This window comes from Pseudonaja textilis, chromosome 10, assembly GCF_049901715.1.
Source record: "Pseudonaja textilis isolate UNSWEBS1 chromosome 10, rPseTex1.2, whole genome shotgun sequence".
NCBI classification, from domain to species: domain Eukaryota; kingdom Metazoa; phylum Chordata; class Lepidosauria; order Squamata; family Elapidae; genus Pseudonaja; species Pseudonaja textilis.
This window is the reverse complement of record NC_141999.1, coordinates 16,329,297-16,346,662: the sequence shown is the minus strand read 5'-3', so window position 1 is coordinate 16,346,662 and position 17,366 is coordinate 16,329,297. Positions and strand designations below refer to the sequence as shown.

General features: G+C 44.0%; 2 protein-coding genes across 8 annotated transcripts in view; one reads left to right on the top strand and one right to left on the bottom strand.

Moving 5' to 3' along the window:
• Nucleotides 1–8,757, bottom strand: part of LUZP1 (leucine zipper protein 1) — a 67,208-nt gene extending 58,451 nt beyond the window's left edge. Inside the window, exon 1 of one of the 2 annotated variants that reach the window (XM_026702410.2) lies at nt 8,216–8,757. The gene's annotated coding sequence lies outside the window, so the exon portion shown is untranslated. The remainder of the gene's footprint in view (nt 1–8,215) is intronic. The other variant, XM_087939880.1, reaches the window with a different exon arrangement.
• Nucleotides 7,843–10,717, top strand: LOC148124915 (uncharacterized). 6 transcript variants are annotated; one of them, XR_015744806.1, is made up of 3 exons: nt 7,843–8,906; nt 9,439–9,483; nt 10,512–10,717. XR_015744806.1 is itself a non-coding variant. In XM_087939882.1 (3 exons), exon 1 carries the CDS (start codon nt 8,147–8,149, stop codon nt 8,786–8,788), a length of 642 nt encoding a protein of 213 aa, XP_087796008.1. In that variant the 5' UTR covers nt 7,843–8,146; the 3' UTR covers nt 9,439–9,483; nt 10,512–10,717. The 6 variants fall into 6 exon arrangements, 2 of the variants coding, with proteins under 2 accessions (XP_087796008.1, XP_087796009.1); XM_087939882.1 differs by having other exon boundaries at nt 7,843–8,788; XR_015744808.1 differs by lacking the exon at nt 9,439–9,483 and having other exon boundaries at nt 7,843–8,890.
• The last annotated feature ends 6,649 nt before the right edge of the window (nt 10,718–17,366 follow it).

Sequence of the window (17,366 nt, the reverse complement as noted above, 5' to 3'; positions counted from 1 at the left end):
GATTCATAACACAAACTAGAGCCCTTTTCCCATGGCTCAGCCGGTAAAGGGACCAAAAGAGACTGTAAAAAGGTCTTGTTTAAGTGAAGGATGGATCAACCACACAACAAATGTGATTAATTTTAAGTATAAAATGATGCGTGCTAGAGCAGTTTTGTTTGGTGGTTAAGGCACCAGGCTCGAAAGTAGGAGACTGTGAATCCAGTACTGCCTTAGCCATGAAAGCCAGTTGGGTGACTTTGTGCCAGTCCCTCTCTCTCAGCCCAGCTTACCTCACCTCACAGGGTTGTTGTTGTTGGGAGGGAAATATATTGGATATATTTGCTGCCTTATTTGTAAAAATAATAAAGGAATATCAGCTAGGAATATCAAATCATACAATACATGGAGAAAAATGGATAGGAGTTTCTCCTGCTCACAAAACACTAAAATCAGGAGGCAGTCCATGAAGCTGATTGAAAAGAGCTTTAGAACTAATAAAAGCACTCCTTCTTGCAATTGGTGAGATTATCTTGACATCTAGGGCCACTAAAGTAGACGACTTTAGATTCCAGTAGGACGGGTCTATCAAGGGCTACTCTGACCTTATCTGGGTATTTAATGGTAATCTCAACAATCAAAAGAGAGTCATTATGGCATAGTGGTTAAAGTGTTAGGTTAGGGGCAGTGATCCAGATGAAATCTACCCACAGCTTAGCAAAGTACATAGACCTGGGTCTCCCAGCACCCAGTCTAGCACCTTCCCCACTGAAGTTAAAAAAGGCTGAGAGAAAGGGACTGGCCCAAAGTCCTGCAGGGGACTTCCATGGCTTTGAATTTGGATCTCCTTTCTCCTTGTCCAACGTCTTGCAAAACGCAGGCCATTCCATAAGACAGGAGCAATCACACAGCGCTCTTTCAAACAGTTGACAAGCCAGTAGACTAGACATTCCTGAAAAATTGTAAGTGACTGGGAGATTAACATTTTTTGAGTATCTATATTTTGGCTTTCTTCTTCTCTTTTGGTGTAGTTGTACCACAGCAATAAAAATAAGGTAAGAAGGAAAGGGTAAAGTTCTTCTGTTGCCTGAAGATTAATGGCCTCCTCTATATTTTTAACCTTTCATCTCTCTACCTTCCCTTTTGCTACATAGTAGGGAAAACTGCACTAGTCCAGAAGAAAACCATCTTAGTCCAACAACCAAAATATTCACTGTTTATTCACCTTTAAAATAACAATAGCAATGTGAGTATTTTTATTTAGGATTTTGATTCTCTCATCCCCAGATTTCATAGTAGCATCAAATAACCCCATACTCTTGTTCTTTGCTCCAAATTGATATTCTCTTCCAGCATCTTCAACATCTGGACTGTGTTAAATCCCCCAAAACAAGGAGAATCAGTTATGATACTCGATAATCATCAATACTGATGATATCAGTATTTCACCTCCAATCTGGGAAATAATGTGTTTCTTGCAACATGTTGCTGGAGGACCCTAGCAGAAAAGAGATATGACTCTTGTGCCATCTTTGAAGACTTCTCAGAAGATCATCTAGCTGGTCTTTGGGAGAAGCACAGTGCAGGATCAGATTCATCAAAACACTGTGTACTTTCTGATAATCCAGCTACCATCATTACTAATGCCTTCAAAATGTGTCTATGGAGATTCTCAGTCATCCAGGTGACCATCAAGCATCCCAAAGATGCTTTTTCAAGCGGCAACTGGACTTTCTTCGTTTTTTCCTTGCAGACGTTTCACTTCTCATCCAAGAAATAAGAGAACTGAAGAAGCTTCTTAGATGAGAAGTGAAATGTCTGCAAGGAAAAACAAAGAAAGCCCAGTTCCTCTTGAAAAAGCACCTTGGGACTTCAAAATATGCTAAGATTTTCTAGAATTCCAAACCCACTGCCCAAACCGGCTAGAATTTTAGGCAGGCATCAGAAGATCCAAACATGTTTGGCATGAAAAATATGGCCTTTCCCCCTTCTTTCATAATATAAGAACTGAGAGGAAAGTGTATCAGATGTTATAATGAAATACAAGAAGATCTGGGACTGATACATAGATAGCTTTAAAGGGGGATTGGACAAATTCATGGAAAATGAAGTTACTACCAGTTTACTACTTTCTGGATCACAGTCTTCTCAGTGAGCAGCAGGGATAGAGGACAATTGTTAATTCACTAACCACAAATTAACTGTATTACCTGAACCTAGGCATATTCTTTAGAAGTAAATTGATTCCTTAGTTTCTGTGGCACTTTAAACAAACTTAACTTGAAGCATTTTACAAAGTCAAGATGCAAACTACCACCCAGCACCATAATATTGCCAAATAAAGCACTCCTGTGTTGCATTTTTCTCCAGCATAGCTCCATCTCTTGCATTCCAAGTTCATAAATTCTCTGATTTCCTGAAACAGTCAGTACCTCTGCCCTCCCAAGAATTCTCATTTTTTGCCTGGCTTCCCATATGGAACTCAACAGGCATCCTCTGCTTACATACTATACTTTGGGCAGCAGAGCAAAGAGCCAAAAAACCCACAAATAATTATTGTCGGTGCCTCCTTTCTCAGGAACAAATGCAGCTAGTATACCACCTAATGCCAGTTAAGATCTTCCTAGCCAGGCTTTCGCTTGCTCTACTAGCCAGAGTCATGAATCCGGGAGAATCCTTAAATAGGATTTCTTTTTCAAGGAAGCTCAATCTCATTTAGAGTCAAAAATGGAACCATCTTGGAACCACAACTCCATCTTGTTTGAGTTTAAGCCCACGTCTGTCTTTCTCCACCCAAACTATGATGGCCTCCAAATATCAGTCAAGACTTCCCCTTGCATTTCCTTTCCAGCCAGGTGGAGACATATGACTGGGAACCCTTTACAGTGATTCCTCACCTCATGATGACAGATGATCTCTTAAAGATGGCTCCATACTAAACAAAATGGAGTAGAGGACTTCTCCTGTTCCATGTCCAAGAGAGGCTAATGTTTGGAACTAGATTCTCTGCTTGTTTCTTGAAGCAATTTATTTTATATCCAGGCTTTATTATTTTTATAACCAACTCAAGGCAGGAACATATCTAATGCTCCTTCTTCCCCCTATTTTCCTCACAACACAACCCTGTGAGGTGCACTTGAGTTGAGAGAGGGGATCTGGGCCCATATGGGTGTTTGCTAACTTCAGAACCGCAGACAATACCTCAAAAAGGGTACCTGCTGGGGGGCAACAATGAAAAGGGGAGGCTGCACGTTTTCCTGAACTTCCTGAAAGCATTTGCTCAGATACTGTTTGCAACTCAAACTTTTTATTTACTGAAATTTATCACCCGCCCAGCCCCAGTGGACTCTTACATAAAGGCCAGACCAGATAGTGAATGGCTGATCTGAGAGCATTTTTCTTGTTTTAATATATCTGGAAGGCCACAAATTAGGGATGGCTGCTATAATTCTAGACCCATTTTTTTTTTAGAATCAGTATTCCCACTCAATAGCACAGACAGACAGCAAACACACAAACACTTTTACTTTTAAATGCATTGATCAATATACGGTGTTTTTTTTTAAAAACTTGCAAGGAATTATAGTACAGGTAGGTCCTCAACTTAGAACTGTTTTTTTAGTGACTGTCCAAAGTTACAATGGCACTGAAAAATGTGATTTACAACCAGTCCGTGCATTTGCAACCAGCACACTAAAAGAACAGTTGTAAGTTGAGGATTACCTGTATAATTTTCCACACCAAAAAATATTGATCAATACATTTAAAAGTAAAAGTTTGTTTGTGTGTTTGGCGTTTGGCATAGTATTTCCAACGGTTGTGGCATCCTGAGGTCACGGGATCACCATTTACGGCCTTGCCACATTCAAAACCATACTTGCTTAAAGACCGCATGATTTCCTCAACAACTGCAGTGATTCTCTTAACAATCGTGGCAAAAAAAAAAAGGGTATGACTCACTTAACAACCGTGTTGCTTAGCAACAGAAATTCTGATCCCCGTTGGGGTTGGAGGCCGAGGACTACCTGTATCTTCCAACCTGAACCAGGAGTCCAGCAACACAAGTGTTATTTGTCCAGGGAAAGGCACTCCCGCTATCCAACACGCTCATGCTTTCACACCGTGGCACAGGCAAACACAATCAATCATGACGGGAAAGCCGAAACCCTTCCCTGGGTTTTCTTCGAGACAATAGGAGGGCCACAGCCAAAAGTGCTAAATTCCAGAGATCTTTAGTGAAAACAAATGCCATGTTTCCTCAGAAACTTAACAGGGGCCTGGCTCCCTCCCTCCCACTCTCCCTTCCCTCCCTCAGAAGCAGACTCACCCTCTTGTCAGCTCCAAATGGACAAAAATGGACTTACAAGGCAATAAACAAGCAGAGATTCACACCAAGCCCTGCCTTTTAGTGCAAGGATGGTTTCACTTTAGGGAGAAAGGGGGAGAGAGGGGGAAAAAAAAAGAGGAAGGAGGGAAAAATGCTGAAAAAATTCCTCAGAGTAAATTGAGCAAAAGTATTTCTACCCAGGGGGGGTGAGGGGGAGGCTGGCTGATTAATCTAAAGTCTTTTGGAGTTTGGAGTCTCCGCTTGTTGTGGGGTTTTAAAAATTCCCCGCTCCACCTGCACGTAGGTGGATTCCCCTCGCACACATGCGCAGCCAGAGGATTTTTACACCACTATTTTAATTAACCGAAGAAGCAGCAAACCGACAGACATGTTTTCTCCTGTTATGCCAACAGCATCCCATGTAAAAGGCAGCAAATGCTGCACTTTCCCATCCCCTTAGTTCAATCTCCATTTTGTTTTTCTTACAGGTATTCCTTGACTTGCAACAATTCGTTTTAGTGACCATTCAAAGTTACAACGGGGCTGAACAATGTGGCTTACGACCATTTTTCGCACTTACAGCCTTTGCAGCATCCCCCATGATCAGGTGATAAAAATTCAGAGGCTTGGCATCTGGTTCATATTTGTGACCAATGCAGTGCCCCAAGGTTACCTGATCTTCTTTTTGCGATTTTCTGATCAGCCAAGTCAATGGGGAAACCGGATTCACTTAACAACCGGGTTACTAACCTACCAACTGCAGTGTTTCACTTAACAGTTTGGGCAAGAAAGGTCATAAAATGAGGCAAAACTCACTTAAAAAACATTTCACAACAGAAACGTTGGGCTCAGTTGTAGTCATAAGTTGAGAACCAGCTGTATTTATTTGATGGAAAGTAACATTCCCATCCCACCTTTTCTCCAGAAACTCAAGCTGGCCAGCTTTTCTCTCCAATTTTCCCAACAACAACCCTGTGAGGAAGATAGGGCTGAGAGAATGAGGGACTGGTCCAAAGACAGCCATTTAACTTCCGTGGCTGAGGCTTGAATCTGGCTCTTTCTCTGGTCTCAATCCAACAATTTATTCAATATATCAGACTGGTTTTTTCAAAGTGAACTATATAATACCGTGCTACCATCCATTTTCTCCACAACAACCATCTCGTGAAATAGGTTGAGCTGAATGGATGAAAGGCTGGCATAGGTCACTCAGGCAGATTCCATAGCTGAGAAGGAACCAGAACTTCAATCTCTGTTCCTTCTTGGACATCAGATTTGTGACAGGTAGTCCTCAACTTACAATGACAGTTTGAACCCAAAATTTCTGTTGCTGAGTGAGACAATTGTTAAGTGAGGTTTGTCCCATTTTACAACCTTCCTTACCTCAGTTAAGTGAATCACTGCTTTTGTTAAACTAGTTAGTAACATGGTTGTTAAGTGAATCTAGCTTCAGCATTGACCATGATTGTCAGAAGTTTGCAAAAAGTGATCCCATGACCTTGGGACACTGCAGCTGTCATAAATGTGAGTCAGTGGACAAACATCTGAATTTTGATCACGTGACCACGGGAAAGCCACAATGGTTGTAAGAGTGAAAAACAGTCATAAGTCACTATTTTTCAGTGCAGTACCTTCAAACAGTCACTAAACAAATATTGTAAGTCAAGGACTACCTGCACATTACACTGGCTCTTATTAGCCTTGTCCACATTAGTCATAGAGAATCATAAGGTTAGGAGGGACCTTGGAGGTCTTCTAGTCCAACACCCTGCCCAAGAACAGTTTTTTTCTACTAAGAAGTATCTCTTTGCTCTAAGGTCATTCTAAACCACAAACATGGGTAAAGAAAGTCAGAATCTCTAAGCTGTATAGGTATACCTGCGCAGAAGCATGGGGGGAGGGGGAAAGAGGGAGGGAGGGAGGGAGAGAGAGAGAGCTATGCTGCAGTAGTGACTGCTTCCACCTGTCCTCTCTGAAAAAAATTGGGAGGAAGGGAGAGGGCCACCTATAGTTTCAGTCAACTGCATTCCCACCAATGTTCTGGGAAACAGCCAAGGATTTAACATTCACTGCAGCTAAAACCCATGAAACCGATGAAGCCCCTGATATGATACAAGCAAAGTTCACAATACAATGTGAAATTTGCCTGTTTCTACCTTTGCACATGGAATGAACACAAACTCTATGTCTTTAAAACCATGGTTAATAGTTCCATGTTAAGAGGGAGCAAAGCCAGGATCTAGCCAGGATCTAGCAATATAAAGAGAGGTGGGCGTTTCAGTCTTCTGCCTCAGAGAGGCTGCCATGAAGATAAAAGAATGAGGGAAAAGCCAGGTGCTGCTCATAAAAAGGTTTGAAAGATAATAAAATACTGCACCAGAATACTGCAGAAAGAGAAGCCACAAAAAAGCTGTCTGACAGTAAATTATACTCAGCAATGAAGATGCACACATTTTCCTAAACTTAAATAGGGGGACCCGAATTGCAGCTCCAAATACCAAACTGGAAGTTAAGAAATCTTCAGTCAGGCTAATCCAAGCTGCATCCATATTTATTCCCAATTCTAAGGTGCAGCTTCCCCAGCTCTGAAGGCCTCCTGTTCTTTTAAACACTCCATACAAGTCAGGCTAAGAGGCAGATATTCGCCCGATGCCATTTTTGCAAGCCAAGGCATTACATCAGTTGAATTTCCACCTGTCCCTGTTTTCCAAAGGAACTGAACTGTTAATGGGAGAAAAATGAAGTCAGGAGCAACCAGCACACTACCTCATTATAATTTAACTGCACTTTCTCCAGCAGTAATGTTTAACAGCCCAATGAAATACATACAAGTATTACTTTCTCCCGGGAAATCAGGGCAGGGTTTGCATTTTTTTAATATATATATATTTATTTATATATTTATTCGGGTGTCGCAGAAGCCTCTCCAAGGCACAATTCTGGGGAAAAAAAGATTAGTCCCCTTTCAACTGCAATGGGATCACGTACCCAAACCACTGCGGGAAACAACCTCAGCACACCCAGCCTGCCAAAGAAAACCCTACCAAGTTCGCGGAAGCCCCCGGCCCTCCTCCCAGGTAAACGTCCTGAGGCCCCTTATGGTAGTCCCGCCGATAATTCTGAGCTCCCCCTCCCCGCAATTCCTGAGATGACCTTGGACTGGCTGGCTGGCTGGCTAGCCGCAATCTCCAGTCGGATCTCCCGACACGGAGGGGCCTGACTTTGACGCCAACGCGCTTCGGAAACGCACCTTTTTCCTTTTCCAGCCCCGCTTCCCGAGCGAGGCTACTCAGGATCCGGCTGCAGAAAGGGCCGCGCTCGCCCTTTTCTCCCTTGGGAAGGAGCGCCCCTCCTTGCAGCATTGCCTTCCCGGGGAGACCCCCCCCCTTCCCACTCACCCACCCGCCCCTCGGATCGGACCCTCAGCCGTCCTGGCGAAGGCAGCCCACTCACCCACCCCCACCCACCCCTTCCACTTCTCCTCGGGCCGTTGCCTAGGCAGGAAAAGGGCCTGGCCGCCTCTGCGTCCGAGCGGGAAGAAAACTTGGGGATGGCTTCGGAAGTTGCAAGCGCGAGGCCGGCAGACTCTCCCGGGCGCCAGCCTTCCCTGCTCCCTCCCTTCCTCCCTCCTTTCCTTCGCCTCCGAAGCCGTGGCCAGCCGGGAAGTGCGGGGACTCCGGCTTTTGCTGGGTTGTTGTTTTTTTTTAAACTCCAGGCTTTTCCGCACACACTGGCAGGCTGAACAAAGCGGATGCCTTGAATTCCTTCCCAGCCCAGCTCGGGTTTGGCAGCGCTTGGAAGCCCGCATCGGCCAGCAGGAGGAGGAGGAGGAGGAGGAAGATGCAGCCCCTCGCCGAAGCTCCCCCAGCCCACCCGATACCCACGCCGGCCCCCAGACCCACGCCTTACCGGTCCTCCTCCCCAGCGCCGCCGCCGCCACCGCCGCCGCCTTCCCTTCGGCGCGGCGCGCAGGAGCCCAGGGCGCCCCAGACTTTCTTCGCCTTCGTCTTCTCCGCCTTTCCCCTCCCGCTTTTCTCGCAAAAGGCCCGTCAGGAGCCGCCGGCTCTGTCCACCCCGGCTGCCGGGGGGCGCCCACTCCGCGGTGGCGGGGGGCGGCGGCGGCGGCGGCCCGCTTGGAGCTGCGGATCCGGCCCCGCGGACTTGACTGGCTGGCGAGCTGGGGCTTCTCCTCCCGACAATGAGAGGCGGCGAGGAGCCGAGGCGAGAGAGCCGGAGCCCCTGCGGGCGGGCCTGACGTCAGGAGGCGGAGGCAACGGCCGCGACGCCTCGCTCCCTGCCTGGACGCGAGCCCCCGAGACGCCTTCCGCCCGCCAAAGGAGGCGGGAGACCCGGCCGGACTTTCAGACGGCCTTCCTGGGAGCGGCGCGCAGAGAAGCGGGCTTCGCCGGGCGCCGGAGGGGGATCGTGTGGAGGGCGCCCCGCGAGGGCCTCTCCTCGGGCCTCGGAATCGCGCTCGCTTAGGTCGGGATGTCCCCCACCCGGAGTGGCCGCGGAGAGGGCGCTCGTGGCTCGGCCTCTGGTGGGAACGCCGCCCTCGACCAAGCCCGCGTGGCCCCGGCCTGTGTCCGTGTCCAGCTGGGTGGGCGTCCTATATTGTGCGAACGCAGCGACTGGGTTGCTTGGATCTGCCGGGCTTAAGTTTAAGATGAATATACGAATCCGGTCACTGAGGGAACCTGGTTAGCTTAACGTTACTGCTGCTGGCTGAGTCCAGCTCGTGTCAGGTTTAGGTTGCGGGTTTGTGGGGGGCTTCCCGTCTTACGACGGTATGGAAAAAGTGGCCTAATTTTCAGCCCATGCGGTCAGAGAGAGGAAAAAGTAGGGTTAGGTCAAAGATTTACCCCTGGTTTCAGTGGTATGAATGTATATAAACGTATACATGAAAACTGCCTGGAGATATTTTTATGATTCCTTATTTTAGTATGCCTTTCTCTGTTTTGGGCAATACATGAAAGGCCCCACTAGCACTCTTGACTTGAGCAAGGAGTGAGGAGTGATTTACAGCAAAGGAAACATCTAGTAAACATCTTGGAAGGCTGCTGATTATCAGGACAGACAACATCAGTTAAGAGCAGACAAATCTGATGTAATCTTAAAAAATTCATTTCCAGAGGCCCAGGGAAAGGGGTTAAAACAACAAGAATTATATTGTTCAGGTGTGTAAGCTTGCTGTTTTTTAAAAAAACTTGTTTTTTCAATTATTATTTAGTCTAAGCAAAAGACAGTGATATAATAAAAGGCATTGTATTATTGTTTAGTCAATTGCATAGGAAGGAGATAAGATAATGTGTTAAGGCCTCATTTCTGGCTGTATTGCCAATTGGCCAAATATCTTATTCCTATGGATTTTGTAAATGTTTTAATGTGCTTTTATTGTTTTAATATGTTTTAGTATTTTTAATTGTAATGTATTCTTTTAATTGTTAAGCACTCAAAATCATTGACTGAGGTAGGCAGCTATAGAAATTGGTAAATAAACATTTTTCATTGCAAGAAAGTAATGGTATGTAATTGTAACATTTGGTGAACATCATTGCATTCCTTTGCGGCCACATAGAGTCATAGTTTATTAGAGACATTGACTAGAAAATATAATAGTTATTAAATAGTACCTTTAAACATGTGCAGAGTTCACATGTATAGTTATTGTTTTGTAATTATTTAAGTCCTCAGGTTGATATTTAGCACATATTTTAAGAAGCATTTAAATCAGATTGATATTTAGCACATGATATCAAAAAGCATTTAAATCTTCAGGTTGACATTTAGCACACATTTCAAAAAATCAGCATTTTCAAGACAATCGCAAGGAGGTATGGCATTGTACAAGTTGTCACTCTGCCTGTACACAAAAGGAGTTAGAATGTGGTTTTAAATACATGCTGATTAATCCCAAGTAGGCAGGAATAACCCATGGACAGAATCTAAGAAAGGGTTTTTTCCTGGTTGGTTGAAAAAGGAAAAGATAACTCAATAACATACATTCATCTTATTAGCTTTTCTTTTTTCATGGCTGTTATTAACTCTAACTTTAAAACAGGGCTGTCAAACTCACATGCTGGTCACACCCACACCCAGTTTAGTGTGAGTTTGACATCCCTGTGTTAAAACAATTGTGTTAGGTTGTCTTGCTTTTAATCTTATTGGTGCTAACCATTAAGCATCTTCACTTTATCTACTGCAGTGAGCTTCCTGATGTACAAGAAGGAGGCAGAGACTGGGGGCAGAGTCAAGAGAGTAATCAGTCTGGAGTCCTTATGTTCCCACAAGCAATCCACGTTCAGCCCTTTTTGAATTCCGTTACCTCTTACCTAGCACCAATTTGGTGCTGACCATAAGTTGACTAGATTCTTGTGTACAGGCATGAACAATAAAGCAGCTTAACTGGAATTTAATATGTGGTCCTCATTCTTCACGCCTGACACCCAACACCAAAAGCTTGTCCACATCTGACCTAGTGGGGTTTCGGCACTATAATGTGTAAAGTAGCGTGTGATGCATTCAGAATGGGCATTTTACAAAATATAATGCTGGCAAAGTGCCCTTCCTCAAAGCATTCTCTTGAAGGCTTAATACAGCTGCTACAGTCTCCTTGGTGGGTGTCCATGTGTGGGTAGCAGCCTAGCTTCATTAATGGTTCTAGTGCAAATGTCACTTGTTTAAGTCTACACACTTCTAATCAAAAAAGCTTGCAAAGCAATGATATGCTTAATCTGGCAATTATCTTTCCAGATGTGAGAACTTGTCCTTTTAGACAAGTTTGGATTGAAGTACAGTTGTTCTCCACTGCTAAAAACATGTTATACCATATGTGGGAAAAGAATCATAAGCTCAATATTGATATGAAACCAAGGAGAAAGTTTAACAATCTGATTTGTGGTATAATCATTTTACAGATTAATTCAAAACCTCCTGTGCATAGCCTAGTACAGTGGCCCCCAATCTTTTTTGAACCAGGGACAAGTTTCACGATTATTTATTCTTCCACGGACCGGTACCTGAGTAACGCAAGACTCCACCGCCATCAGGACGGCTCTTCTAACGCCGCTTCCAAACTGAAAAACCGCGGAAGTACTTTCCAACTGAAAACCCGGAAGAAACCCGAAGCAACCAAACAAGATGGCAGCAAGATGGCAGCTCAAATTTTGCCCGTAAAAATGATCCACGGACCGGTACCGGTCCAGGGACCGGTGGTTGGGGACCCTTGGCCTAGTAAACACATTTCCTCTCATCAAGGATTGGATGTTGGTTCAATCAGATTACTCTGATCCAAGTGTGAGAAGAGTTACCAGCAGTCTTAGGATAGCCTTAGAATAATCATCTCACTAACAAAGCTTAATGTAACTCGAGCATTGATTTGGCTTTTATGCTAGCTGATTAATAGAGAAGGAAGGTGAAAACTCAGAAATAAAAACCACCTGGTCAGCAGGAATCTTGCTTTTTGACTCCACCACAGTGGGGGCCCTTAGATCGAAAAGAAAGTCCCTGCTAAGCTTCAAGAAGTCCTACAGCAGGAGTGTCCAACCTTGGCAACTTGATCTGTGTGGACTTCAACTCCCAGAATTCCCTAGGCAGCATGGCTGGCCAGGGAATTCTGGGAATTGAACTCTGCAAGTCCTAATGTTGCCAAGGTAGAATACTTCTGCCCTGCGATGTGCTTTTTGAACCCTGAAAGTACAGCTTTATTTTAAAGCAAAAAAATGAGTAATATACAGTACTAATTTAAACCAACTTCTCTAGCCTTGGAGATTTTTTAAAATCTCCCTCACTTCCCCAATGTTTTAATTGTTTAAGGACTATAAACATTGGTTTTCCTTTTATCCCCTTTCATTCTTCCCTTGATCAATTCATAAACCTTCACATGTATCCATTCACTCAGGAGCCAGCATAGAAAAGGACAGGAAGGTTGCAGATATTTGTGGCACATTAGCACAGTAGCTGCATTGGTGCATGCAAAAGGATGCTACACATACCTTGAATGTTTTGTAGAGGCTTCGTTAATTTCTAAGTAAAGAGAAAAAGCTTATTTCCTCCCCCAGAACCTTGCATTTCAAAATGCAGATTTTGTTTACAATATGCTGGTTTTGCTGCCTCATCCGGTTAGCTTTTAAATTCTTGAACTAATAGACTGTATGCAGGAAGCAGAAATTACGTTGAGGGTGGGGGGAAAGGCATTCATAAAATCCGTGGCTCTCCTAACCAACCTTTGGAGGTTCCCGTGTTTTAATATGCTAGAAGGCAGAGCAAAAATCTATTCAGTGGGTTGGATAAGAAAAATTCACAGCCTTTTGTGTTCAAAGCCAGCTAACCTAAACCATCTTGTGGTAGCTGCTTCAAAGCTTGCTGTCAGTGCATTATTCCTTCCTTTGCTAACTCAGCATACACTATGTGTTCTTTGCACACTTCCCAACCTGATATATATAACCCATTTAATTCCTGAAGAGCTCTTAGATCCAGCCTCATCCTTTTAGTTAATAGCTCATTCCCCCTTAAGTATTCACAGTATGCTATAACCCAGACTCCATCAGCCAAGGACTTTCTAAGTTCATGAAGGAAATGGATAGAAATTCCCAGCTGATTTTGTACTGATCAGCACCCTCCCCCATCCCAGTTTGGAAAGTGCTAAACCCTGAAAATCCTACTTTCAAGCTTGCATGTAATTTTTGTACTTTAGAAACAAAAAATAAAAAACTAAGATTCTCTGTTCCCCTTTGATTTGTTGTCGAACCTATGGCACGCATGCTGGACGTGGCATGCAGAACCATTTCTGCCAACACACGAGAGGTTGCCCGGAAGAGCCTCACTGCGCATGCATGCACACACACACACACCACCAGCCAGCTGATTGTCAGGTAACTGCCGTGCATGTGCAGGGGGAGATATGCACGCAGGAGATACATGTGTATGCGCAGGGGGTAGGGAACCCAGAGCGGGATGGAGCCCATTAAATGGCTCACGTGATCTGTTGTCAGGACATGAGGAGTGGGAGTTGGGGGGTGATGTGCACAGGGAGGGCGGGGTGTGTGTGCGCGCATTGCATCACGGGTGCAGGCATGTGAGAGCACTTTCGGCCCACGATGTGGAAAAAGTTAGCCATCACTGGACTAGTGCAAGGGTTTTCAACCCTAGCAATTTTAAAATCTGGACTTCAACTCCCAGAATTCCCCATGGGGAATTCTGGGAGTTGAAGTCCAGAGGTCTTAAAAGTTGCCCAGGTTGGACACCCCTGGTTTAGAGAAACCCCAGATTTAAATAGTTTCACTTAATATGAGGGATGAGAAGGTTACCTTGCAGTACTAATGGGTGGGATTCTACAGGTTTGCACCTATTCTCTAGAACCGGTTGTTAACATTCTAAGCAGTTCAGAGAACTGGTTGTTAGAAGAAATTACTGGCCTAATCCTGTAAGGAAGGCAGGAAGGAAACATTCTGGTGTTGCTTACAGAAACTGCCTCTCCGTTAACCCTTATTATATTCTTGGCAGGACTAGACTTCCTGTCTCTGGAACTTCTCTGGAGTTTTTTCCCCCTCCTTTGCTGGTACTTTGCTCGTGTGGAGTGACCATTCAAAGTTACAATGGCACTGAAAAAAGTGACATGACCCTTTTTCACACTTATGACTGTTGCAGCATCCCCACAGTCATGAAAGGCCAAGTGAGGAGATGTGTGCCTCGATATGAGTGATATTGAGTTGGCCACACCCAGCCAATAACAAGACCACCAAGCCATGTCCACCCAGTCACATGACCACCAAGCCACACCCACCAACTAAGCCACACCCACATAATCAGTTGTTCAAAAATTTGAATCCCACCCCTGAGTACAAGTAAGAATACGGAAAATCTCAGCACTTGGCTTGAGCCGTTGAAAGATGGTTTGGCTCAAGGGAGAGTACAAAAGGTTGTCAGCCTTGCCAGAGTTGAAGAGACCACCAGGGCACCATATTGGGGAACGTTTCCCACATATCCCATGGTTATTTTAAGCAGACCTAAATCTAAACCCATCACTAGTACCATGGATTTCCTATGCACTGCTTAAGAATTGAATTAATTGCATTTAGATATGGATCTTTTCCCCAATTAATTGGTGGAGGTTTTTTAGGTGTAGTTGATTTTAAACATTATAATATAGATCAAGTATTTCTCAATCTTGGCAACTGTAACGGGCTTCAATTCCCAGAATTCCCCAACCAGCATGTTCTTTGGGGAATTTTGAGAATTGAAGTGCAAACATCTTAAAGTTGCCGAAGTTGAGAAACACTGCTATAGGTTCTTTCTCTCACTGTTTAATACTATTAATCTTTTTTTTCCCCCTGCAGCAATCCTTTTGTTTTGTTTTGTAAATTTCACCAGTAAAGAAAAAACAAAGGTGTGTGGGGGGAAAGGTTCCCATTTGGGGTATCAAACCACAAATCACTTTAAAATTTATTTTCATTGATGCATTCAATTGGTATGGCTGCCCATCTCAGCAAGTGATTCTGAGTGGCAAACAATCTTGAAATAAGCCATTTTCTATCATAAATACAAAAATGAAAAGACACAGTAGCCAAGGAGACTGTCACAATCAATGGTTGTTAGCACAAGCTGGAGTGGGGACTCTTCACACACACAAGTCCCCAGGCCCAGAACCAGGTCTTCAAGGGCCTTAGGAAAGGCCAAGATTTCTATTTTCTACAGGGAGAATGTTCCTCCCAATCTCCTTTCAAATTAGCAAAGCCCGCTGCCACTTTGGGGTTTCTACTGGATACATCAACTGCAGAAAAAAAATGCTGTAGATGCTTACGCAGAAAAAGAGAGAGATGGAATCTAGAATTGGAAGGATATTTGTAAGTAAATTAGTATGCACCAGTTGGTGCAAAATGCAGCAGCCCGCATGGTTTTGTGCAGATCCCAGTGTGCACTTCACATGTGCCACCTCTCCTGCAGGAGCTGAAGAGTTGGTTGCCAATTTGCTCCCGGGTGCAATTCAAGGTGCTGGTTGTCACCTTTAAAGCCCTTCATGGCTTGGGATCAGATTATCTGAGGGACCGTCTCTTGCCAGTCACATCTACCTTCCCCATTAGAGCAGGGAGACAGGGAATGCTGCGGGGTCCCATCCCTGAGGGAGATACACCTGGTGAGACCCAGAAGAAAGGCCTTCTCCGTGGTGGCTCCCTCTCTCTGGAACATCATCCCCCCAGAGATTAGAATGGCCCCCTCTTTAATGCTCTTCCGGAAGGCACTGAAGACCTGGTTCTGTGACTGAGCCTGGGGAACACAGAGCGGGATGGAGCCCCTCAAATGGCTCTTGTGATCTGTTGTCGGGGCAAGGGAAGTAGCAGTTGGGGTGTGATATATTTATTTATTTATTCCAGATTTTGTTCTATTGTACTTTATTAATTTATTTGATTCTCTTTGTTAGTTTTTATTGTTCTTTTTTAATTTTAAAAGTGGTTTTACATTCTGTAAGTCGCCTCGAGTCGCCATGGGCGAATAAGCAGCAATATAAATTCAATAAATAATAATAGTAGTAGTAATAGTAATAATAACAACAACAATAATAATCACTCCGTCGCTCAGATGGTCCACTGGAACTTGTGTCACAACTAACCATCTGCCTGTGGCAAAGAACTGGTGGGATCATAAGCTTGAAAAAGTGGTCAAAAATGAGCATGCAAAACTATTGTGGGACTTCCGAATACAGACTGACAAAGTATTGGAACACAATACCCCAGATAACACGTTTGTGGAGAAGAAAAAAGTGTGGATCATCGACATTACTATACCTGGTGACAGCAGAATCGACAAGAAACAACTTGAAAAAAATCACCAGATATCAGGACTTGAGAATCGAACTGCAGAGACTCTGGCATAAACCAGTGCAGGTGATTCCAGTGGTACTCGGCACACTGGGTGCTGTGCTTAAAGACCTAGGCAAGCACTTGAAAACAATTGGCCCTGACAAAATCACCATTGGTCAGCTGCAGAAGGCCACCTTACTGGGATCTGCTCACATAATCCGTCGATACATCACGCAGTCCTAAACATTTGGGAAGAGTTCGACCAGTGATTTGTGATACAAAACCCAGAATAGTTATCTCATTTGCTGTGTAACTGTCTTTTTTATGTATAATAATAATACTCATTCAGCCAATTGATTTTTTTCAATCTCCTAATAATATTTTCTCAATACAACAAATTGCGTGGAAATAGCGCCCTCTTCTAGTAAGAGACAGTTATTTCATTCCCTTAACAGTTCTGGTTTAAATTGAATTTAAAAATAAGACTATTTTCCTTTCGGCTCCAACGTTCCAACCCAATTCATAATAAGACAGACTTCCTGTGTGACTAATTTATTGCCCGGCATGCAAACAGAAAATGATCTATTGATAATCCCAAGCAAACTACTTCTTCAATAAAACAGATGGTCAATTTTTTTCCTTCCTGCCAGAGCTGAACATGCAGAAAAATCTTTCTTACACACCAACCAGGCGAGCCAGATCCAGCCAATTTGTTCAATCGTAATTAAATTTAATGTGAATGGAACCAGATGTATTGGGGGTTTTTTGTGTCATGACCTTGACTGCTTCTTTGGTCTGGCAACTCTGGCTTCTGAAAGGATAAATCTGCTGTGCTGTCATCTCGAGATCAAACATGTCCCTTTTCTCAAAATAAGTCACACATCTCTGCCCTTGGATACATTGAGGTCGTTTTCAGACTTCTTAAGTGGAAACAGTTGTCTGTGCTGACTCTGCCTCATCTTGAAATGCCAATTTGAAGTCTTCTGGGTCTCTGTTATGTCGGGGAATCAAATGTTTTTCCTTCCAACAGTGAGGATTTGCTGATGTACAGTAAGTCCTCATTCAACGACTGCCTTATTTAGCGACTGTTTGCAGTTACCTTGTTAACGATCCTCGCATTTGCAACCTTTGCAAGTTTGTAAAGCAAAGGAAAGCTGAAGGAAGATTACAAGCCCAGTTGGGGTTTCACTTAGCAGCCACTTTGCTTAAAGACCAAGTTGACAGTCCCAGTTGTGTGGTCGCTAAACAAGGACTACTGATAG